At 25.1% G+C, this 24,049-nt stretch overlaps 4 protein-coding genes across 6 annotated transcripts; 1 reads left to right on the forward strand and 3 right to left on the reverse strand.

Annotated features, from left to right (window-relative positions):
• Positions 1 to 348: 348 nt before the first annotated feature.
• Positions 349 to 7,570, reverse strand: LOC112593068 (cyclin-L1-like). Of its 2 annotated transcripts, none has more exons than XM_025337311.1 (8): positions 7,471 to 7,570; positions 7,095 to 7,401; positions 5,833 to 6,017; positions 1,578 to 1,968; positions 1,334 to 1,515; positions 1,174 to 1,269; positions 952 to 1,104; positions 349 to 714 (listed from the first exon to the last, which is right to left on the reverse strand). In XM_025337311.1, the coding sequence occupies exons 2-8, from the start codon at positions 7,329 to 7,331 to the stop codon at positions 600 to 602; spliced, it is 1,359 nt and encodes a 452-aa protein (XP_025193096.1). In that variant the 5' UTR covers positions 7,332 to 7,401; positions 7,471 to 7,570; the 3' UTR covers positions 349 to 599. The 2 variants fall into 2 exon arrangements, with proteins under 2 accessions (XP_025193096.1, XP_025193097.1); XM_025337312.1 differs by having other exon boundaries at positions 7,095 to 7,337; positions 7,471 to 7,562.
• A 2,316-nt stretch (positions 7,571 to 9,886) lies between these two features.
• Positions 9,887 to 16,560, reverse strand: LOC112593069 (syndetin). Its single transcript, XM_025337313.1, has 17 exons — positions 16,516 to 16,560; positions 15,666 to 15,857; positions 15,351 to 15,487; positions 15,107 to 15,284; positions 14,861 to 15,049; positions 14,514 to 14,714; positions 14,313 to 14,442; positions 14,018 to 14,186; positions 13,213 to 13,402; positions 12,966 to 13,148; positions 12,608 to 12,865; positions 12,434 to 12,535; positions 10,833 to 11,024; positions 10,599 to 10,757; positions 10,408 to 10,529; positions 10,158 to 10,347; positions 9,887 to 10,079 (listed from the first exon to the last, which is right to left on the reverse strand). The coding sequence occupies exons 1-17, from the start codon at positions 16,558 to 16,560 to the stop codon at positions 9,972 to 9,974; spliced, it is 2,745 nt and encodes a 914-aa protein (XP_025193098.1). The 3' UTR covers positions 9,887 to 9,971.
• A 484-nt stretch (positions 16,561 to 17,044) lies between these two features.
• Positions 17,045 to 20,009, forward strand: LOC112593070 (cellular tumor antigen p53-like). Of its 2 annotated transcripts, XM_025337314.1 has the most exons (7): positions 17,049 to 17,300; positions 17,401 to 17,571; positions 18,804 to 19,002; positions 19,080 to 19,305; positions 19,376 to 19,589; positions 19,667 to 19,828; positions 19,892 to 20,009. In XM_025337314.1, exons 1-7 carry the CDS (start codon positions 17,262 to 17,264, stop codon positions 19,931 to 19,933), a joined length of 1,053 nt encoding a protein of 350 aa, XP_025193099.1. In that variant the 5' UTR covers positions 17,049 to 17,261; the 3' UTR covers positions 19,934 to 20,009. The 2 variants fall into 2 exon arrangements, with proteins under 2 accessions (XP_025193100.1, XP_025193099.1); XM_025337315.1 differs by lacking the exon at positions 19,892 to 20,009 and having other exon boundaries at positions 17,045 to 17,300; positions 19,680 to 19,791.
• Positions 20,010 to 20,033: 24 nt separating this feature from the next.
• LOC112593072 (rod outer segment membrane protein 1) lies at positions 20,034 to 20,995 on the reverse strand. Its single transcript, XM_025337316.1, has 3 exons — positions 20,676 to 20,995; positions 20,413 to 20,617; positions 20,034 to 20,102 (listed from the first exon to the last, which is right to left on the reverse strand). Exons 1-3 carry the CDS (start codon positions 20,945 to 20,947, stop codon positions 20,034 to 20,036), a joined length of 546 nt encoding a protein of 181 aa, XP_025193101.1. The 5' UTR covers positions 20,948 to 20,995.
• Positions 20,996 to 24,049: the final 3,054 nt, after the last annotated feature.

Consider the following 24,049-nt stretch of genomic DNA (forward strand, 5'->3'; position numbering starts at 1 on the left):
AAATTAATAATTTACATTTTTTATTTTTGTATAATGTACATTCATACAAGTAAAATTTGTGTTTCATACTAAGATAATATAACATTAAAAAAATATACAATGAATATAAAACATTTCTTATGAGTTGGACATTTAAAATTAATTGTCATTATCTACAATTTAATGAAAATACAGACAAGTACATAAGAGGTAAAATTTAAAAATTGTACATAATAAATTTGTATATCACAGTTGATGTATTAATCCATTTTTAAATCTAATCTAACAAAAACTACGTTTACAGATTATTTTTATACAATATATTATACAATTACAATGCGGTTTTTCTTCTTTAAAATTAAAATGGTACAATTGTAAATAAAAATAAATATATTTACTTTCTTCTAAAATGTAATTAATGTAAACGATTAATATCTTTAGCATTGTGGATAAACCCTGTCTCAAAATAATGAATTATCTATGTATTTATATACATGTGTATATATGTATGTATTAAATACACTATAAAAAAAAAATGCATATTATTTAAAATACAAAAACTTTGTAATATTTTAATATTACACATTATAATACATTATAAAGGTTAAGTAGAAGTAGAACTATTCGTAGCTATAATATTTTTTCCAATAGTTGTAACTCCTAGACTTGGATTTATAGTTTTCATCTCCTCTATAATCTCTGTAATCTTTATAATCTCGGTAAGTAGGCACTAATCTGAAAAATAATAAGTTAAAAAAAAAAAAAATTGTCTCATTAGTTTATGAACAATAATAAATATCACTGCAAAGTTATCAACTCATTTCACCAATCAAAGTCTACAACAAAGTGATCAGGATTACACACAATAAAATGGTGTAAATTAACGAGTTTCAGATTAAAATGTATAAGGAATCTTTTACAATCTGACTTGAACTTTGTTCTACATTCAAAATTATCAAGTTGTTAACATACTTGTTATTGGTTGATGATTTATGACGACGATATCCTGAAGAACTAGATGAACCAGAAGACGAACTTGAATATCGTTTACGGCTTTTATTTGATTTTCTGTGGTGTTTATGAGTTCTTCTATCAGATATTGATTTGGAACGTGATCTTTCATGACTAATCAATATAAAATAAAGTTATAAGTTATCTTTTAAAAAACACTATACTTAATAATATTTCTCTTACTTTCTTTTTTTGGATTTCTTTAAATGTCTTGGACTTCTACTTCCAGACTTGGTCTCAGAAGGTGTTCTACTTCTACTTCTTTTTTTAATTGGTTTTCTACAAAAATGTAATATGATTAACATATATATATTTCAGCATGAACTAGGAAGTGAATACATACTTATTTGGAGTGGTTGAACTAATATTCTCAGAAGCAACAGTAGTAATTCCATTACTAGGTGGAGGTACAACAACTTCTGTTTGTACTACGGGATGAACAATAGCTGCCCTAGCTTTCTCCTTAGCATGATCATATTCTTTTTTCAATTCTTCCACTCTCCTTTCCAAGTCTTCTGTGATAACCTGAAAATTATTATAAACAAATATGGTTATACTGAACATACAAATTATGATTTTCTACTCACTTTTGGTCTGATATAAAGTTTGAGTATTTTGCGACAGATGTCCTGGATGTCCGTTTCACTTGAATTGAATAAAGAGTACCATGCTGGACTTTTTGGCAATGGTATTTGTAATTTTCTAGCCGATAGATATATACAGGCACAAGCAATAGTTTCTGGATCATATTGAACAAACACATCAGTTTGTAATGAGTCATTCATGTAGTTCCAGGACATCTGCATTAATGATTGGTGTTTCTCAAATCCAAGAGCCTGTAGGTACATGACAATGAGTTTATGTGGGTGTTTAACATGCACGCAAAAGCCAAGCTCCTTGAGCACGCGTCGTTCCGCTTTTATTACCTGCGTCTTTTTCTGTACATAATTTTGATCAAGTACCAACGGCGTAATCAATCTGCAACAGGGGCGGGGTATTTTTGGGTCTGGTTTTGGACTAGTGATCACATGGCAATACCATGGGCGAGACAAAATAAAGAATGATAGTATAATCAACCACAACTGACTATTTTTTTTTTTTTTTTAATGCTATTTGCTATACAAAAATATACTTTTTAAATTAGAATAACGTATTAATATAAAATGCTTCATTTACTATTTATATTTATTTACTGTTAGTTTCATTTAATCCTATTTGTATTAGTTATTTAAAGTTAATCTTCTTACAGAAATTCTTAAATTATAAATAATAATTTTATAATTACTAAATAATAAATTTAATACATAATATTCAAAACTATTATAATTCATTGTTACGTTAATTTCTTGTTTCGATAGGAAATGAATAATGATTGTTATGTAGTCAAAGTTTTCACTAGAAAAATATATTGATTAAGTTAAACAAGTGTCATATTATTATATATACTAATATTATCAGATAATAGAATGCTGTAATAAACGTAATATTATTTTCATTGCAAAATAATAAGTTTCTGGTAGATATCATGAATAAAAAAAATTGTATAATTCAAGTAATACATTGATTAAATGCCATATAAATCATTAATCCAAAACACATTTAATATCTTGAAACATAAAAATATTAATCAAACCATCAGGTAATTTAACAATTGTTAAATTTATCCTGTTATTAAATGCCTTGAATTCTTGGCTTGATTCCACGCGCATTTATAAGTTCACTAATTTAAATACTTAAAGCATGGTTTGTCCATATTTCAATAGTTGTTTTTAACAATTAACATTCACCTTCAAACAAAAATATGAAAAAAAAAAAAAAAAAAAAAAAAACAAAGTTCACTTCAACTTCTGATTTAATCCAAGTCCGTTTTAACGTCTACAAATAGAGTAGGTACCTTATGAGATGTAGAAAAACCATCAAATGGCTCATATGATATCTTCATATATGATTTGCTATCTTGAATTCCATTGTGTTTGCCAGTGTGTAAAAAAGAGTTCTTAATTGTCTGTGAAATTCTATTTTGCTTGATACAAAACTTTTATGGTTAAGTATAATCACTAAATTAGAACACGTTATTTTATGCACATTGGTTTTATACTATACCTCTCTTTTTGATAAATACATATATAAATATATATTTTTAATTTTTTTTTTTTTTGGACAGACCCTAACACTTTTTTTGGAGAGAAACCATATAGCTTATTTTTGATTAAATCATGTTACAATATAATTTTTTAAGGGGTCCAACAGTGTTCTTGACGTGACGACCATCAATTTCAACGTGAATCCACCACGTTCGCTTTCCTCTCCACAATTCAAACCGAGGGCAACTCACCCGGCGGTCAGCTGTGGAAAGTATCTGCGAAAACGCAAGTTATAAAATAAATTTGTGCGTTATATTTGCACTTGGATTAACATTAACAACCACTGACTTTGTTGCATTAGATAATTTACAAATAAAAATAACTAAGAACAAAACAATTGCAACAAAAACAATGGATTTCTGTGCACCCTACAGTTATCGCATTAAGTCAACACACACATTGCAACTTTTAAATGATATTAATTTTAACTAAAAAAAAATAAGTAATATTAAGTATAGATAAATAATAGAATAAAATAAATACATATTAACATTAAATATAAGTACAAGTTATATTAATTTTTTAATTTTGTAGATTGACAGAATTAAGAGCATCGTTAGTATTTGACATGTTTTGCTTGTATATCTAAAACTTTGAGTTGAATTTAGGCTGCTATTCAACATTAAGAGGATGCCACACTCGCATGCGTTACCTCTGTTATATATATATATACAGCATAACACATTTTTGTATAGCAGAATTCATTTTATGTAGTTATCTCTAACATTAGAGTAAATTTATCTATTATCAAACTTAAAGGTAAAAATTTTATCTAGGCAATGATATAGGCTTTTATTGATATTTTAATTTTAAACTGAGTTATAACAATGTTAAATATTAAAAGTTTAAAATGTCTTAGTCTAGATAAAATTCTAACCTTTAAGTTTGATAATAGGTAAATTTACTCAAATGTTAAAGCTAACAACAAAAAATGAATTCTGCTGAATGAAAATTTGCTGTTATATGTATGTAAGACGGAGAAAACACATGCGAGTGCGGCGTTCTTTTAAGAAAAAACAACTAAATAATAACATATAAGAATGAACATTGCAATGATACCTGAGGGGATTTTAAAGCTATAAAGATGTCATAAAATTTATTGGCATGAACATGGGAGCAATGTTACACTTCTCTATTACTCATCAGAAAAATTTAATATGGTATGCTAAATCAAAAAAAGATTCCTTTAATATCAAATACTTTTTATAATATACACCAAAGTAATTTGAAATAATATTTAAAATTTACTTTAGAAAATATATAGTTCTTTTTTTCAAATAATTACTTTTTGTTAACAAAACTTGTACAAACATTTAATGCAATTTGTAAATATATCCTTTATTCTATATTTATCATAACTATAGAAATATTAGAATATTTAAAGAATGTGCATTTTGCGACTCCTGTAGGATATCTGAAAGTAATTAAACAACTAAGTAAATTTAAGTAATCTTAAATTAAGTGGACGCCACACGCCAATTAAATCTTAATTAAAAATATTTTGTGCAGACAAGTACCACTTGGTTTATAGTCCTAGTTTAAAAACTTAATTTTCACCATAAAAAGAGAAGAACTTTAATGGTGCAGTACAATATTATTTTTTTTTTCAATAATCCTATACAAAAAAAGTTTATTTTATTTTAAAATCTGTTACTTTCAAGTTTTTTTTAACTTAGTAAAAAAAATAAAAATTATATTGTACAGCAAGTTCTTTTTTTATAGAGAAAATTTTGTTTCTTACTATAACTGTAGCGTAAACGGTATTTCCCAAATAAAATCTTTTATTTTTATTATTCCATGATCACGCAACAAGTATGAATGGTATGTTGTAGCACTAGTTAAGATTCTTGAAATAAGTATTAAAATACAGTGAAACAGCTTTATAACAAAATTAGAAAATATTTATAATTCTGTTTCTTATTTAAAATTGCCTACATTTAAATCTTAAAAAAGCAAATATGTGACAATCTCTTAACATTTAAAAAATAAAATGTAATTAAATTATAAGATAAAAAAAATGTGTATGAATAAAGAATGTTTAAAAAAGTTGAGGTTATTGATATTCATTTTATCAATCTTCCACCAAAATTTATGTTCATACATTAACATACTCAACTATGTGTATAGTTATACATTTAGGAGGATTCTGAACAATAAATAATTAAAATTATTCTAAGAATATAAATTTATGTCAATAAATAGAAGATTGATCAAAATCAAAATGAAAATTATGAATTAACTATCTTATTGACAAAAATATTTAAGCTGAATTAACCTAGATATACCTAGATTAATATATATTGGTAAGACAGTACACGCCTTATTAGATAGGCAAATATATATTTTTTTAATTACATTTGATGCTAACTTACCTTAAACTAAAGTTAATAAATTAATAAATATATATTTTTATTTTAAGATATATTGAATAGGATTTAAAGAATATTGATAAAATCTATATATATATACTTTCTGGGTTAAAAGAAGTGTTATTACAGGTTTGCTTGATTTGAGTAATTTAAACAAATAAATTTGGATAATATAAAATATATATTATTAAAGATCTAAATAAAAATGGCTAATTTAAATATGGAAACATAAGCTAGCAGATTAGTCAGTTGTGATTAAAAATATTTAAACAAGATTCAAATGAAAAGAAAAATATTAATTATGAAAAATAAAAACCACTTCAACTTACTTTTGATTTAAAACTTGACGGATATGATGATAAACATTAATAACATCACGAATACGTCTAGGTGATTCTTCAACTTTAGAGGCCAAACATGTACATGCCATTGCAGTTATTTCCATTGGATGACGAACAAAGGACTTTGTATAGTAAAATCGTTGAAACAACACTTGTCCAGTTGCCATGGCAACCTGAAAAATCAAGATCATATTATATTTTTTAGTATATAAAAAATTAAACAACATAAATGTATAACTTATTTATTTATTTTTATAATAGGTAAGCAAAACTGTGAGTGTAATGATTTTACACATTCATTTATTTTATTTTAAACTTAAATAAGAGATATACAAATTGGATTCAAGACATACCAATTCTAAAATCTGTGTAATTAGGGTTTGTAGTGGTTTTTTGCTTTATTTAAGCTAAACATATAAAATATAAGAATGAATCAATATAATGAACAATTATACAAAATATAATTCAATATGTCGAGATACATTTACATTTCTAAATATATTATTTAGAATGGCCCATACTTGAGGAAAATTATTGAACTTTGGTAAAATTATAATTATAATTAAATGTTTATAAACACCTATTTATTTACTTATCATGGTTATTTAGCAATAATTAACACTATAAAAAATACATCTCAAAATATAGTGCATATGTTTTTTTTTTGTGTTAAAACATAAGATATAAATAAAAACAAGGTATATTTTGCTTTTGAAATTTGCCTCATTACTAAAGTAGCAATATTATTAATAAAACTAATTGATGGAATCACAAAATAAATTAATCATAAAACATGTTCAAAGGGTCTAATTTTTTCAAAAGTTTTAGTATTTGGATAAAGTACCACAATAGGCCGTAGATAATTACATAAAACCCCAATACTGCAATGTTCAAATGTTGATGGATGTTATCTAAGAAGTGAAATCAAGAGTAACATAATGCAGTGATTAGAACCAAGAATTAAGAGGAAAAAAATTGTGAAAAATAATGATTAACATATTGTTGATATTAGCCGGGAATCTCGGGTTTTGGTACAAAACTCGCAGGTATGGTGTACAGTTTAATAAATAATATTTGTCTCAGTTGTCAATTTGTCATCCACTATTACAATGTGCAACAAGACGAGCATGCTAAAATATAGGGATGACATTTATTTTTCTTGTGATAACAATTTTGTATCGCTGAGAGTTTGGTCAAGTGCATACAGTACATAGCACCTATAATCAAAAGATTTACATATGATTTCTTACCTGGGGTAATTTGAGTAGAATGCCGGCGGTCTGAATCCACTCGCAGCCAACGATTCTTAGGTCGACTTCGGTTTCGAAATCTAACCCATCGATCATCGACGGTGTGGATGTGAGCTTTTCCTTGGGCAACAGTACGTTGCTAAGTGTCAATAGTACCTTGGTTGGTTGTTTTAATACATGGCGGTCGTGGTTTACGTCTGCCGCCGTTGTCGTAGCAGCAGTTTCCATTTTACACATCACCCACTACGCGATAAAAAGGTGTGAATTCTTCGTCACAGGTTTTGAGAGAGAGAACACTAAATACGTCCTGTACGGAGAAGGATGGGAAGCATAGAAAAGAAATTGCGATTTGTAACAATTGAAAAAAAATTATTACCTATATCGCAGTCACAATAAAGAATGGAAGATAGGTCGCTCGCTTTCTAGACGATGGTGCAATGTAAACAACAAACATGGCTGCTGCCTGCTACGACGTTATGGCGGTTGGTCAGTGCTGCCAATACAGAAGTCACATAACAAGAAAAATACTATTAACAATTTGTGTTATTATCTATGTACATTTTTAACCACTGTCCATTCTTTATTCAATATCAATATTCGTGTAATTCATTAGTCATTACTCAGTTTGTCAGTTTTTAACTGAGTACTATAGTGTATAGTTAGAATTTTGGCGTATTTGTATTGTAAACTGGATAGATTGGTGATTGAATTTATTAAATATTACTTAATTAATTAAAGTACTAAGTTGAAAGTAGCAGATAAATATAAAACCGTACAATAAATTATTCTACAATGATTCGTGAAATCGTCAAAATCGAAAACCTTTGAAAGGTTTATTGGCTATAGCCTAAGAAAATACTTAAAAAACGGTTAATAGTACCCAGTGACTAACCATCATATAATTGGGTGTTGGTATTTCCAAGACATAAAATAAATTTTAAAACATTTTCGCTCATTCTGCGCCATTATTATACTTAAATTTTCTTAAACAGCAAAACTCAGTAAAAGAAGAAAAAAATGTCGTTTGAACTGCTAGTAGTGAGAAAAAATTTAAACAAATTAAATTGTATACATATTATTTTCATTTGAGCTTACATTGCTTGGTTTTCAGTTGTAACAATAAGAGATCACGCAACATACGTATTATACATAATCACGCTTTGCATAATATGATGCAACAATGAAATTTTTATCTTAAAGGTTAAATAAATGTCAATGAGAATAGCTCGAGCTGAATTAAAAATCTTGACATAGGTAGATATTGAACAGAAACAAGGAAATTATCCATATCAAATTATTTTTTATTTTTTAAAAGTAAACAATTGATTAGAAAAACCAATGTCTTCTATATATATAAAACAAGTAGATTGTTAATTTCATAATTATTGTTAACTTAGGTCTAATATTAATAGATATTACTATATTAGGATAATATCAATATGAATATTTGAGGATTTAAATCGGAAGTAACCGTAATGATTATATAGATCTTTAGATCACCATAGTTTAGCACTTAAATGCTTATAGGTACCATGATGTGTGAAAAGATTATCTTTTCTACATCGAAGCATACCTATACATATTTCAGATTTATTTTAAAATACGTCTTAGATTTTGATAGGTACATGAATTAGTAACACTAATAAAATTATAAATAAATTAAAAGAAGTTTTCAAAAAGAGAACCCAACATTGATGCTTGACAATGTCTCTCAGCAATCTCAATGGGTAAGACTGATATTAAATTCATCAGAGTGGTCCCTGTTAAAAATTAAGTAGGTTAGTAAATCATTGACAGATCATTTTTCTTGAAATACATCTCGTACTTATTGATTATTCGTCAAATATTAGCAAACATAATCTTTTCTTCTGTATAATTCTAAAAAATATCATCAAAACAATTTCAATAGCTCTAGGCTAAAAATATTTAAGAAATTAACAAGTTTTATATAAAAATGTACATAAAAAATAAATAAAATTTAAATAATTATTTGGCCGAAGCTAACTTTGATTTGAAAAAATAATGTTAATGAATAGTATTAACACTATAAACTATTCACTATTATTACTTAATACATGGTTATATCAAATATGGTATTAAGGTCATTAAGGAAATATTTGATAAATAATTCGGTGTTTCAATAAGCAACGTGAGTATGAGTCATTTAGTGTTCACTCAGTAACTTATCATATATGTTATGATGTATAACTGATTAATCTATTACTTCATTATATTTTTTAGTAACAACAGTGTATAAGTAAACAAGAAAACTTAAAAATAAATAGCGTTCAGTCTTTATTAAAGGTGTATTTGGAATGAAAATAAAGTTTACCCAACTGTCAAGAAACAATTACAAAATTGAATTATCAGTGTTTATAACTTGCAAGCGAGAAGAAATAATAGTGCAAACATTTATTTTTAAATTGCAAATAAGAATCATTGTGAGTTCATACCCATATATTTTTAATTGGAATTTGAGGGTAACTGGATTACATATTTTTTTTTTTTTTTTAGTGGACAAAATTTAACCTAACTTATTAGTGTGGATATTGGTAGGTCTCAATTTCTAATTTAACTTTCATTGATTATGGTAATTTTATTCAGTAAATAAAATTTAGAAAATTATGGGAATAAATGATAAGTTGGAAGAAAATTTTAAAAATCTTAGAATTAAAAGAGATAAAAAAAAATGTACTTATAGAAATCTAATTTTGATTTAAAAATTGGTTAAATGAGAATGAAATTAATAGACTTAATTAGGTTGAAATGTATAAAAAAAGCATTTTTACCAATTATTAATAATTGCATAATTTATAACTGAATAAAATAAAAATAATTAAAAATAAATAAACAATGCATTTAGTAATGAAAATGAGATTATCTTTGTTGAGATTCTTCTAATAAATTTGTCAGCTTTTGTCGTAACCGTTTATTATTTTGACACACACAGTTTATGACAGCTAATAATTGTTTATGTGTGTATTCCTGAAATTTAAATGCATACAAATAGTTATTAATGTGTATTTATTTTATTAATTAAACGCATTGATAAGTTAGTACAACCTGATGATCTCTTGTCCACGTTTCCAATGATGTTTCAGGTAAATAATAAGCCTTGATATAAACTTCAACTAGTTCTTTATGCGGGAATGGATTGATAGGACAAATTGAGTTTATTTGTGACATGAACTGTGTGAAATCAAGTTGCATTAATGCTCGACCAGCATTTGAACATTTTTTGGCTAATGAAAATCTGTAATAAAAATAATATTTAATATAAAAATAAGTTAGAATAGTTTATTAGACAATTTACCCTTCAATAAAAACAGAAGACACTAGAACAGCTATAGCTTCCCAAATAGAATATAATACCTGCTCATTCAAGTAAATGTTTGATGTTGATGTCTTAAGAGTTTTGAAAAATGCTCGTAATTCCTAAAAATATAATGATTATTGAAAAAAAAAAAAATTAGATTCTTATAACCTTTTGGTTATCCAACATACTTGGAGGAAATAATCAACATATTTGCTGTGTTCACACATGATATCTTTTACCTCCCAATTGACTTTGGTCATCATGCTAAGCACTTGATTATAATCAATAGATTTACAAATCACACGGCCATATACTGGTTTTCGTAAATCTACAGCTACTGCTACAGTCTTAACAAATATTAAGAAAAAATTGTTTTTGTAATAATTCAATAAACAAATGTTAGAATTAATAACTATTAGTACCTGATTATAAAATTGCTGTAGTGAATAACTGCTAGTATCGGATGTTAATAATGTATTTAAATAAGAATGTAATAGCTTATACTGCTCTCCTAAAAATACTAATGATTCAACAGCAACAATTCGTTCAGAAACACAATATAAATTGTTTGCATCTGATAGACTTAACGCATAAAGTGCTACAGGTTCTCGAATCTGAAATTTAATTTTTCATGCAAATAAAATTTAATATTTTATTATATGGAAAAAAATTTTCATTTCATTCTACTTAACAACATTTTTTACTGTTTTACTAATAAGAGAAACTTAATATTACAATGATATGATTGGTTATTTCGTCATATGCATTCTGACAGAAATATTGTGATTGTAGTATGAAACTTCAAAATAAGCAAAAATAAATTTTCCTATTAACATATTTTTTTTCCTGTACAATTTTACTTCAGTTTCTCATTTAAAGCATAGCACAGTTTTCAAAATTTATCAAGAAATTTCCTCTAATTAAATATTAGTAACAGATTCTTCATTATAAATATTAGCGTAAAATTCTTGCTTAAACATAAAGTAAAAACATGTTTATAACATAAAATGATATGAACTAATCTCAACAATGTCACCAATTTACTAAATATAATCAAAAGTAATAATAAGAGCACACAATTCTGTGATACAAGTTGCACTCGATGGACAGCTTATCATAAATAAAATATAGCATAAAATTGGTAAGGGTGTAGCCAATTTAGTCAATTTAATCTGAAATTATAAATTACTATTAATTGTCTAAACTTTTTTCATGTTTAGTATCTAGTTACCAAGACGGCCAACTTCAATACATAGGCATGGTATTGTTCTGTGTTTATATTACTGGTAGATGATTAAGCAAGGAAAACAGTCATGTATGTGTTCTGCGCACCACCAACGAAAACTGGCTGCTTTTAAACGTGAATAGAGTATAATTGTTTTAAAATATAGTATACAAGTAAATGACTATAACAGCCGGTATATTGCAACCAGCAGTAGAGTACATAAAAGAAGATAGTCATATGATAAAATATAACATAGCTTAAATAAAAAAAGTTTTTGAAATAGTATAATATATTAATAAATAATAATGATATGATTATATTAACAGATAAAAAATTGTTTTTATTGACACAGATTTTTGCTATAATAAGACAAATTGTATCTAATAAAATATATTTTATATTAATTTTCAAGGATGAGCATTAGCAAGTTTTATCAGCAAATTTTTAACTGCAATATAAGTAGTATTTATTTATATTTTTTTAATGCAACTTCTTATTTATCCAATTTGTCCTATGATGTGATTTATTAATCAGATAATTAGATTTATAGTCATGCAATTTTTCTAGATTTAAAGAAGGATCAAAATACCAATATAAAATATTAATTCATTAAATTCATTGACAATTACAGTTTCATTTAAACATATTAATTTCCGATCTCTTAACAATAATATTACTAGATAACTGAGTTTGGAATTAAGAGATGTTGATGCATTGGTTCTTTAAAAACTAACCTACATATTTTATAACTTTTTTGCTCAGCCTGGTTAAACTGTAAATTAAATAGTAATTACTTACAAACAAATCTTGATTTTCATGATTACATTGGATCAGACTGTTGCATATTCTCGTTATTACTGATTGAAGCTTAACACTATTTACACCATTACATATTTGAGGCTAAAAACCACATATAAGGTAATTATTCAGTAATTTGTTGATTGAAATTTAGCCTATGTTTTTTGAACTTACCAACGTGTCCGACGTGAATAGCAAATGGACAGAATACAGGTAATATTCAAATAGTTGACATAAGCAAGTGACTACATCTTCTGATATTGATTTCAATATGTTACATATTTTTAAGTACTTTCCACAATGCCTCATTACTGTTAATGTTGTATTTGTAAGCAAAGGTGGTTTTTCATAGTTATCTGCAGTTACATTATAATTATCTGAGTCTTCATAGCTATTATTAGTATCATCACTACAAACACTATTTCTATCCATCTAGAGAATAAAAATAAAAATAAACAAAATTAATGTACAATAAAATTATAAAAAATATTTAAATTTTAATAATACACCCAAAAATAATATTTGTTATTACTTCTGTGTCCAATATATCTTCACAGTATGTCGTATTTAAATCATTATCAAATGGTGATTTATCTGATGAGAAATGAAAATATTCACACGTACTAATAGAGCTACTGTCCATTGATGAACTTCTACTATGAGTTGGACCTGATGAATTACTTTTTTGAATATGATTTTTAATTGTTCTAAATTCCTTATGGTAAAAATATAATAAATAAATTATAGCAAAAAAATTTAATATTTTAATATTTTCTTACTTGCAGTTGAAATAAATTAAATTCACGTTTCACTGGACAAGGAGTCCAACTTTCATTTTCAAAAAATATTGTTAGTTCATCCAGACAATTTTTATGATATGTATGAAAATAACTGATACAAGATTTTTTAGTATCATTTTGTAATTGCTCAGATTTACTATTGCAAAATTCTTCTCCAATCTTAATATGTCTAAAATATAATATTATAATAAAAATAATAGATGCAAATAAATTATTGTTTTATCACTAAAATATAACATGATATAAATGTCGAGATGATATATTGTAATTACAAACACAAACCTATAGAAATAGAGTATGAAACATAAAAGGCAGTTAACTTTGTATGAATTTAAAAACTGCAACAGATATTTTAATTTATAATTAAGTTAAAAAATATACTGATTTTTTATCATTTATGCACTTAAACTTTCACCTTATAAGTTATAAACATACAATTTTAAATCACATTTCTATACATTTAAGATCTTTTCAAATGGGTTAGAAGTCAAGCCTCTTCATTTACAGAAGTACATAAGAACTGAAATTAAGGTAATCAGAATTCAGAGTCAGTTAAGGCTATAGGTAAATGATATAATATCACAATGTTCATATTTGATTTAAATTTAAATAAGTAAATAAATATGAAAAAATCTGATTCATCTTCATAATTCAAATGACTATCATTTCTTAAAGTAATTAATATATGAATAAATTAATGTTTAAACCTTTGTTAATTAAAATAATTTAAGAAAATAGTATTCGGTAAACCGTATTTATTTTAAAAATAAATAATTTTTAATACTTGTTCAATATAGACAGCACTTGAAGAAAATCGTCAAATTTGAATTTTGTCATATTGGAATTGAATACTAAATTAGATATTTTGGTAATGATGTCTCCCCATAACCGAGTTGGACCAATTTCAAATTTTTTACTTATATATTCTTGATTTACACATTCTTCAATATCATCTAAAACACACACATTGGTTAATATTATAACAGTAACTAATTACTATTATTAAAATTATATCAGAATATTTACTCAACCAAGCAAAGTCAATAAAGTTTTGTACATAATATCAATAATATTTATACCTTCACTATCTGTGTTAGTATCTTTAAATTCTCTATGCCAATCTGCTGCTTTCTTATAGCTTTGTAAAATGTTCCAATATATTTTACTCAATGCAATCAGACACGAAATTAACTGTTCATCAGGAACACACTATTTAAGCAATAAAATAACATTATTTAAATACTAATAAACAGTTAAAGAAATAAATTAGAATGTATAACCTGACACAATAGAGCAAATGAATTTTTATTATTTTCCACTTTATCTGCATTCACAAATAAATTAATCGTATCAAACGAAGCACTGTGAACTGCTGATGTATAATGCATATGCAATTGGTCAATAGCAATTCTTGTTTTACCCAGGCGTCTATAAGCTTCTTGAACAGCTGAATACTTTTCATTATCAAAATTGAAACACATCTAAAAATATATTTATATAATTAATATATTGTTATTTTACTTATAGCCAATATAAAAAAAATGTGTTAATAATTTTAGTAATAACTATTACAATTACTATTTTTAAATATTGTCTAAATGGTTATTTGATCTTTGATCCAACTTACATTTGACAAGACAATGTCTAATTGCTCTTCTGTCATAATTAATGCATCTTGGAGTTTAATAGACAAAGCAGCAATGCAAGTAAATTGTTTAAAAGCGGAAGCACCTTGAGTGCATTCTAAAAGTAATGCTATACCTTTGGCATAATTAGCTTGAGAAACTAATTCTTCAAGTTTTTTTTCAGTTTGTAACTAAAAATACACATAATTGTTAAGAAAACAAAAACAAACTGATGTGTTTTATCTTACCAGCATTTTGATACTGTTTAAAGAATTTAATAAATCGAGAATTAAAGATTTTTTTCTGCAATTACCCAAAAGTCCCAAACCAGCAGTAGTGATTTGTCTTTTAGCTAGTTTTAAGCGATTCTTAGCATGTTCACAATTTTCTAGACTAGATTTTAAATTATTTTGTAACATTCCAATTCTGTAAAAACAAAAAAAAAATTACAATAATATAAATAATTTATATGTATTATAAGAATTAGTGTACTTGTCTAATTCATCATCACATGCAGCTTGATTTTCAAGAATCAATTGTAGCAGTTGTTTCTCAACAATTTCATGTTGTACTTTTAGTTTTTTTACATCATTGGCAATTAATTTTTTATCGAGGACTTCTGGTAATTTCTAAAATTAGTAAAAAATCTATTTAAATTGCATGCAAAATTATTGGTTCACCGTGAAAAAAGTATTTCAATGATAATTATAAAAGAATGTGCAATCAAAAAGAATAAATTAACAATTTATTTCATCGATGAACTGATTATATATAATAAATTATACTTAATAATAGTGTACAACATACTTCTAGTTCAAATTTAGTAAAATCAAAGTCAGAACTGTTGAAATATACTTGATCTATATTTGATACAAGTTCAGCATCACATTTTTCGACAAATTTTTCACTATTCACAGCTTTTAATAAAAGTGAATCACTTTTTTTTTCAGAAATGTTCCAAAAGTCTTGTGATCCAATTAGTGGAACCTTCACAGTAGTCTATAACAACATGAAACAAAATACTAGTAATTATTATTATATAACGTATATAATAAAAATAAAATTAACAGTATGTAGAAAACAAGTAAAATATAATTTTGTTTTGGTCGATAAATTAGTTCTAAATAAATTATAAAATTAAAAAAATAATATTTTAATTTATTATAGAATACAGAGAATACACAAAAACATCACTGAAAATGATAGAAAATATATCTTATTTTAATTAAAAATGAACAGCTTTTTATGATTTTTTTTTTTTTATCAAGATTTGTTTTGTAAATAATTGAATACATTTAATTATTTGAAAAGAAGCATAAAACAATGTATACAATATATCTTAGTCCATGATTTTAACTACAAACCTAAATAAAGTAAAAATGATGTGTATAAATTATCTTAGATAAACATAAATATATGATCCTAATCAGTATAACTTTTCTGTTTCATTAATTTAAAATTTAACACATACATTACAATGACCTACTCAACACCAGAAAGTGTATGTATCAAAGTGACTTTTACATAGAAATTTACTATAATTAATAATACATACAAATAAAATTATGTTCATTTGAATATGTTAACTAAATAGATATTTCTATATAATATACAAGTGTCTACATTTTATTAAGAATAATTAAATTCATAAACACACCTTAGCATCTATGAGATTCTTTATTTTTTGTTTGAATTCTGCCATACTGCCCAGGTTTTAATAAAAATATTGAGATTCTTCTTCTTTTTTTTTTAATTCTATTGACATTTTTTGTCATAGATACATACTATTAAAAATATTTTAAATTATTGTTTTATACACATTGAACACATATGTGTGTAAGTATATATTTATCACATAACGCTTTAAATACCAAATAGTAAACATTTTTGACAATATTAAAATAATTACATAATTATAATAATTTAAATTATTTAAAATAACATTAAATAAAATGTAATTTTAAGATTAAAAAAATTCTTATAAAAAATAAATATAAAATTATGATGATACGTATTACGTATCTCTTTAATCATGCTTAGGAATTGTATTGATAAAAATTACTGATTATAATTGATAGGGCACATTTTCATGGAATAACTCGAATAATCAAAAATATTGTGGTCTTAAAACCCTGTGACCAAAAGTACCCGTCGTCGATTTGTCGTTTAAACGACAACGAAAACAACCACGGCTAATGTTCCAACGGTGTAATCACAGAATAACGTACATTGGTCTTATCTCTGAAAGCCTCGACTTGTTTAGACTTGTATCACCTTGTCGTTACACTACATGCTTCTACTTCACAATATTGCCCTGAATCTGAATGCTAAACTTTTAAACTCGTAACAATTTTTTTATTTTAAACTGGCATTAAGTAATCTACGTGAGACGTGTTACATCTAATGGATACTATTAAATTTGAAACAGAGGAAGTAATTGACGTGAGTTATTATTTAAAAAAAATATTTACCTTTAATTATAACTTATATTTCGTAAGACTAATATATTAATCATTTACATACTGTGAATGATGACCAATAGGCGGTCAATAGTGAAGCCGAGACTGAATCGCCATCAATTAGTGAAGATTCAGAATCTTATTACCAACATTTAAGATCAACTGGTTTACAGATTAGTACTGAAGACTATCCAGGACGATTTGATTTTGATTTTTTTTTAGATGTCACAGAAATTTCTAAAAGGCATTGGATGGTTAGTATTGTTTTTAACAATAAATAATTGGTTCGTTAAATATTTGTTGCACTTGGTGAATTAAATGTTAAACATATTTTTGTACATGCTATTTTATTATAGGTACAATATTGCTTTTACTAATAAATGATTTTTATAGGTACTTTATAAATTCTTAAAAAAAAAATATTTATTGCATAAAAATTGATGTTAGTTAATATTTTAATGTAAAATACTTATTATTTTATAAACTATCAATGTTTTTAAAAATTACATTTTTATATTATAACATATATTTTTGATTCTATATTCTAAAGTAGAATATTATTTAGATTATTTTGACATACATAATAATCAAATTAAAGTAGTTAATTAATTAAATGTACTTAAAGATTTGATTGGCCATCAAAATTTAAAAAAATGTGTGATACTTATTTATATAATTTGTTAGCTATAATTAATTTTCACTTTTAGTGTTTAAATATTTGTTAAAATTATTGTTACTACCTAGATCAAACATTTAAAATGATACAAATAAATAAAATATTTAAAGCTTTGGTGAGTAGGAGGTTGAGTTAAAATTTTCCAATGTACTCTTGACAACTACACTCTACTTATTTAAACTTGAAATATTTATACACTATCATTTATTAACTAATCTTCCTATAGTTTTTATACATCTAAGTATTTAAAAAAAAAAACATTTAAAAATTATAAAAATATGAGAAGTAAAAAAAATAAAATGTATATTATGAGATTTTTTTAGAAATGTTTTATAATTTCTTAAAATTATGTAAAAATTATTTCTTATAACATTAATAGTCTTGTGCTAATGGCTAAATAAAAAATAAAAAAAAACATTAATAGTTTTTGAAATAATGAATGTTCTTGGATAAAAGTATTATTTAGTATAAAATATAACATAATGTATCATTTTTGATTTTTTGAAAAAAATTGTATTTAAAAAAACATGTGATTGTTTATTTAGACAGAAATAAAATGTATGTTTATTATAAATCACATTTTTTAATTACTATAATTAATAAGGGTTAAAGTATATTTATTTAATAAACAAGATACATCATTAAATCCGTTTTTTAATAGTTTTTTTAAAAAACAAAAATAATTTAGTATTTTAATTTATTACTATAAATTAATTTATATCGAAATTTTTTTGTATTTTGTTTTATCTGTAAGTTGTATCTGTCTTTTTTTTTTAACTAGAAATTTTCTAATCAGTTTTTATGTTTTAGTATTCTGAATCTTTGAATAAAGTATATATTGATATGAATCGAGTACTGCCTATTCAGTTTCAATGGCGATTTGATGATATTGAATTATTAGGAATTAAAAATCTTCAAATCCGTGCTTTACCAATTTTTGCAAATTCTGAATTTCAACAGTTGTCCATCAAACGTTGTCCTATACATATTTTGCAGGATAAATTGTGTGGTATAAAATAATATCTGGTTATAAATTTATGCATTTAATTTACCAATTAGATTAATGTTTTTCACATCTGATTTTAGATAGAAAAAAAATGGAACATATACTTTGGTGTGAACAAAGTGATGCCATATATGAACAAAATCACATAAGCCAAAGACAAAGTGTTGTTGCCATTGTTCATAATTTTGTTCCTTGTTCAGATTTTAAAACTTACAATGTATTATATAAATTTATGTGCAAATCTAGTTGTAATATGAGTCTTAGTCGAAGACCCATTTATGTAATTTTTACTTTAGAAACATTAAAGTAAGATATTTGTTATACAATAATTAGTGTTTAAACAATTTATCTGCTATTCATTTTTATTTTATTTTAGTGGACAAGTATTAGGTAGAAAAAAAATTGGTGTAAAAGTGTGTAGTTGTCCAAGGAGAGACATGTTAAAAGAAGAAGAAATAGAAAAAAAAAGAATAACAGGAATAAAGACTTTTAATAAACGTACATCAATAATTGAAGATAATGAAACTTCAGGAAAAAAACTTAAATCCAATAATGATAAAACCGAAGATAAAATTTATGAATTACCATCAGTATGCATTTTATTATATTAAATAATTTAAATATTGAAATTATTAAGAAAGTATTTAATCATTTTATTGATTTTTAGTTACCTATTCTAGGAAAACAGTTATATTTAAGCACTTTAGAATTATTACATGGCCATTTTTTGGGTAGCGCCGTTCGAAAAGATTGCTTAATAGACTCACATCCTTTGATTAGCATGCTATCTGATCTTATATCTAAAGTGAAATCTGAAAATAATAATCATGTAAGTTATAAGATATTGCTTGAAAATGTATCAAAAAATTAAAATTATTTTAATTTTATTTAGAACAAAATTGAATCAGAAAACCCATTAATACAGACAAATTAAAAACAAAATATTGATGTAACAATCATGACAACATTGTAAGAGTAATTTAATAAAATAATTTAATTGTTTCTTCTAGAATGTAAAAAAAAATCTTTTTCTTCTATAATTTTGATTTTGGATTGTGATCGTTATCTGTGTAGCCTTCATATTTTACAACAGCAGAAATAATCTAAAATTAAAAGTATAAATTTAAACTGTGAATATATTTATTATAATAAAATTGTATACACATATAATATTTGTTTAAATTTATTGTTATATTAATTTTTAAACTTCTGGAAAAAATCTATAAATAATTATTAAAAATAAAATTATTTAATTTATTAACTATTAAATGTAAACAAATTATGTTATTCAAATTAATCATGCAAAAGTAAATTAATGTTACAGAAGTTAATTTTTATTGTTGTACCCACTTCATCATTAAAATGTTTTTACAATTATTTAACTATTTTAATCATTTGTATTATTATTATTACCTGAATGACCAATACAGCATAAAATAAGTATTTTGTGGATGCAATAGAGTTTATTTTGTTAACTATTATTGAGGTGCAATTATTTTGATAATACTTTTCTGGATTTGGCTGTTCACAATCTGTGAATGTATTGCAAATAGCATCAGATAAACAACAACTTAAAGGAGCAGCAGGTATAATGAATTTTCCATTTTGTTGCGTGTACCTATCTTGAAAAAGGTTTTAAATCATATCATTTCAACAAATTAAATATTATTTTTTACTTTTTTAGTAAAGAAAATGAAGTTAAAGTAATTGGTGAAACCCAAGCTGTTTGGAACCAATCTGTATTTTTAGAACTACCACAGCAATAATAATGTTGTTGAAATTGATTCCAAAATAATTTCCAAGCTCTATTAGTGGAATATTTATCGAGACTAGTAGTTAAGATGTTTTCTACTTCTCCAGAAATTGTTTGCAAAGTAAATTGTAAATTGGCACAATAAAATACAAGTATCACGACTTCGACTGCAGTTACCACAACATAAGATCTCATTATTAAACTTTGGTTTGATAATGTAATTTTTCTTAAAACCAAAAAAAAAAGTTTGTTGATTATTAAAAATGTATACATTTCACTAATGAAAATATAGTTTTAATGTTCAATTTTGGGGAATTTATTATTGTATTTTAGAAAATCTGATTATAATTTTTTTTTTATTAGTTTAACAACAACATTTATAACTACAATTCAGCACAAAAAGTAATAGTCATAAGGTGATTTATACATAACATGAAATATGACACAACGTAGAAGGACTTCCAATGGATTCCAAACTTTCTTATTTTAACATATTGTCTAATAAAAAATTCAATAATTATTAATATTAAATTTAATAAGTTCATTATATTTGTAAATAATACAAATATATTACTCGTATAATTCATATTTTATGATTGGCTGAATTCTGTTTTACTCCTTTATTCTGATGAGTGATGACTATCAATACTTTATTAACATCAATTTTTAATGTTTACAGCGTGCTGTGTGGTAGGTCGTATTATAGGTAACAATTATATCATCAAATAGAAAAATTCATCTAACGGGTTCAAATTCGAAGATTTGCTAAGATTTCAAAAACATGTTTTCAGCCCAATAATCGACGTAAAATATTTTTTCCTGGAGTGTTAATAATTTTACTGTAGTACTGTACCATTCGCTAATTGATAGGTATTCACTACCCAATCAAAATGTTTTAACTTTGGAAAAGAATGCAAAGGAAAAAACATCGAAAATAGTCTCGAATCTTTGATAGGTATATATTATGCATGAATAGTAAGGGCACATTACCACTAGGTAACAGTAATTAATTAAGAAAATTGTTGAGTTAAGATATTCAACGGAACACACATATTATTCGCAATTTACATTGATTTCAAAGCGTTAAAATTCAAAAACTAAATTTGACCGCCCGATTTTAATCGCACCACCATTCTCAGTGTATAAAAAGTTTAAGAGAACTGCGTGGGCGTTAAACTAAATTTATATAGCATTTTTGTATTGTCTACTAATTGTTAGCGTGGTTTCTACTTCTTCTATTGCTCGTAAAATTGTAAGAATAGGTACAAATAATAGAATACCCGACACGGCTATATTTATTTAAATTTTAGCCGCGATTCATTTTCAAATTTGTGTTGTATAACAGACAACAGTGGTTTTCAAACTTTTACTATACACGACACACCGTACACTTTAAAAAATTTTCACGGCACACTGACTTTTTTTTTTAGATGAAAAAAATTGTTTTGTATTAATTATAATTGTAAGTATATTTAATTAGAAATGTGTGATTAATGGGCTAACAAATATTTATTAATTATAATTACATTGTATTAGTAATTAATTAGTTATTAAATTTATTTACAAAAAAAAGCATAGTTTATACATAGATACATTTAATGAGAAATGTGTGCCTAATGGGCGTTACAAATATTTTTAATTCTTAGATGAATAGTTGACAGACATACCCGCATTTCTTCCTCGACTGAATTTAGTTTTTCTCGTTTTTTATTTTTTATATTCGATCTCTTTGAATTTAAACTGCAATGTTCGATCATTTTTAATTGAACAGAGATTTTCTTCTTCGACAAGTTTTAAATCAATCAAGTCACTAATAGATACATTAAAAGGGTATCGTACCCAGTCGTAATTTTTAATATTAATACTTGGGAAATATTTATTCATTTTTACTTCTAACATGTGATAGACTCGACTATTAATGACAAAATGTTGTCATCCGCAACTAGTAAAACAATACGTGGAAACATAATTAAATTACCTCGATTAATTTTAGTTTTACATAAATTAAATTTTTCGATGAAAGCCATAATTTTGTCCGACGATGTTAGTATATTTTCACTACGACCTTGCATACTTGAATATAGTTTTTTGAGATGCTCAAACAAATCAGTTAAGAAAGATAATTTTGTCCACCACTCTTCATCCCCAAGAAAGTTGAATTCAGATTCTTTCATAGTTAAAAATACAAGTAACTCCTCTCTCAAATTGTAAAATCGTGATAAAATATTTCCCCTTGAAAGCCATCTTACTGCTTCATATAAAATTAATCTTGAATAGTCTGCATTCATCTCTTCACAAATTTTTTCGAATAATCTTGATTTAAGAGGTCGGCTCTTAATAAAATTTATAACTTTTACAACTTGATCAAGTATATTTTGTAAATCACTTACTAAGGATTTTGCCACTAGGGCCTCTCTATGAAGGAAGCAATGAGTAAAAATAATTTTTGAATTTTTTTCTTTACTAAAGAAATGAAACTTTTAATTGAGCCAGTCATTGAAGGTGCACCATCAGTGCATATTCCAATACAATTGTTCCATGATAAATTTACTTGATGATAAATGATCGTCTAAAACTTTAAAAACATCTTCACCCATGGGCGCCCATAGGTAATATTTTTTTATTTTTTTTTGGGGGGGGAGTCAAAATAAAAAAATTTTCTAATGTAAGATAATAAAGATTTAATGTTATTTTTCACATATAAATGTATACACTATACATACATGTTATATTTTTATTTATATATATATATTACGGTAAATGATGTTATATCAGAAATTAACGTTATTCGCCGGTTATTAACGTTATTTACCTACGAATGTGGGAATTATCGTTATTTTCTAGTGAATAACGTTAATAACCGTATGATTTGGGAAATTTTGATCTGATTATAAAATAAAAGAGGTTATTGCGGAAGATTTAAAAAAATAACCAAAGAACCAATCATCAAAGAAGACAAAATCGGAAATTAAATCATAGAAATCGCAGAAAAAAATTTGGAACTTGGTACTTAAATATTTTTTAATTATTTAACGATAAATTTCCGAATTTTAAATATAACAAAAATAAAACTAAAATATAAATATTTGAAAATTATTTTAAATATTTTTTTGATGATTGTCAAGAAAATATTTGTATTGCATGTAAAAATTCAAAAAAAAATTTAGAAAAACAAGGAGAGGAAATGATGAAATTTTCTAAAGAAAAGTTTCCTCAGCTTGAAATAGGCTTAACTGTATGTGTATTTATACCAAACGTTGATAGAGCTCGTGGTTCTATGCAAAATATACTATCAGT

Source organism: Melanaphis sacchari, unplaced genomic scaffold, assembly GCF_002803265.2.
Source record: "Melanaphis sacchari strain LSU unplaced genomic scaffold, SCAv2.0 Contig1_pilon_pilon, whole genome shotgun sequence".
NCBI lineage: Eukaryota > Metazoa > Arthropoda > Insecta > Hemiptera > Aphididae > Melanaphis > Melanaphis sacchari.

Coding starts and splice junctions, on each gene's coding strand:
- LOC112593068 (XM_025337311.1), bottom strand. CDS start 7,331: ATGTGTAAAATGGAAACTGCTGCTACGACAACGGCGGCAGACGTAAAC. Junction 1,969..5,832: donor CGTCAAGTTTTAAATCAAAA/GTAAGTTGAAGT, acceptor CCCCTGTTGCAG/ATTGATTACGCCGTTGGTAC. Junction 1,270..1,333: donor AGTTCAACCACTCCAAATAA/GTATGTATTCAC, acceptor ACATTTTTGTAG/AAAACCAATTAAAAAAAGAA.
- LOC112593069 (XM_025337313.1), bottom strand. CDS start 16,560: ATGGCAGAATTCAAACAAAAAATAAAGAATCTCATAGATGCTAAG. Junction 14,443..14,513: donor CATTTGCTCTATTGTGTCAG/GTTATACATTCT, acceptor TTGCTTAAATAG/TGTGTTCCTGATGAACAGTT. Junction 13,403..14,017: donor GTGCTGTCTATATTGAACAA/GTATTAAAAATT, acceptor ATTATATTTTAG/ACATATTAAGATTGGAGAAG.
- LOC112593070 (XM_025337314.1), top strand. CDS start 17,262: ATGGATACTATTAAATTTGAAACAGAGGAAGTAATTGAC. Junction 19,306..19,375: donor TTTACTTTAGAAACATTAAA/GTAAGATATTTG, acceptor ATTTTATTTTAG/TGGACAAGTATTAGGTAGAA. Junction 19,590..19,666: donor AAATTTATGAATTACCATCA/GTATGCATTTTA, acceptor ATTGATTTTTAG/TTACCTATTCTAGGAAAACA.
- LOC112593072 (XM_025337316.1), bottom strand. CDS start 20,947: ATGAGATCTTATGTTGTGGTAACTGCAGTCGAAGTCGTGATACTTGTA. Junction 20,618..20,675: donor TCATTTTCTTTACTAAAAAA/GTAAAAAATAAT, acceptor TTTTCAAGATAG/GTACACGCAACAAAATGGAA. Junction 20,103..20,412: donor ATGCTGTATTGGTCATTCAG/GTAATAATAATA, acceptor TTTTAATTTTAG/ATTATTTCTGCTGTTGTAAA.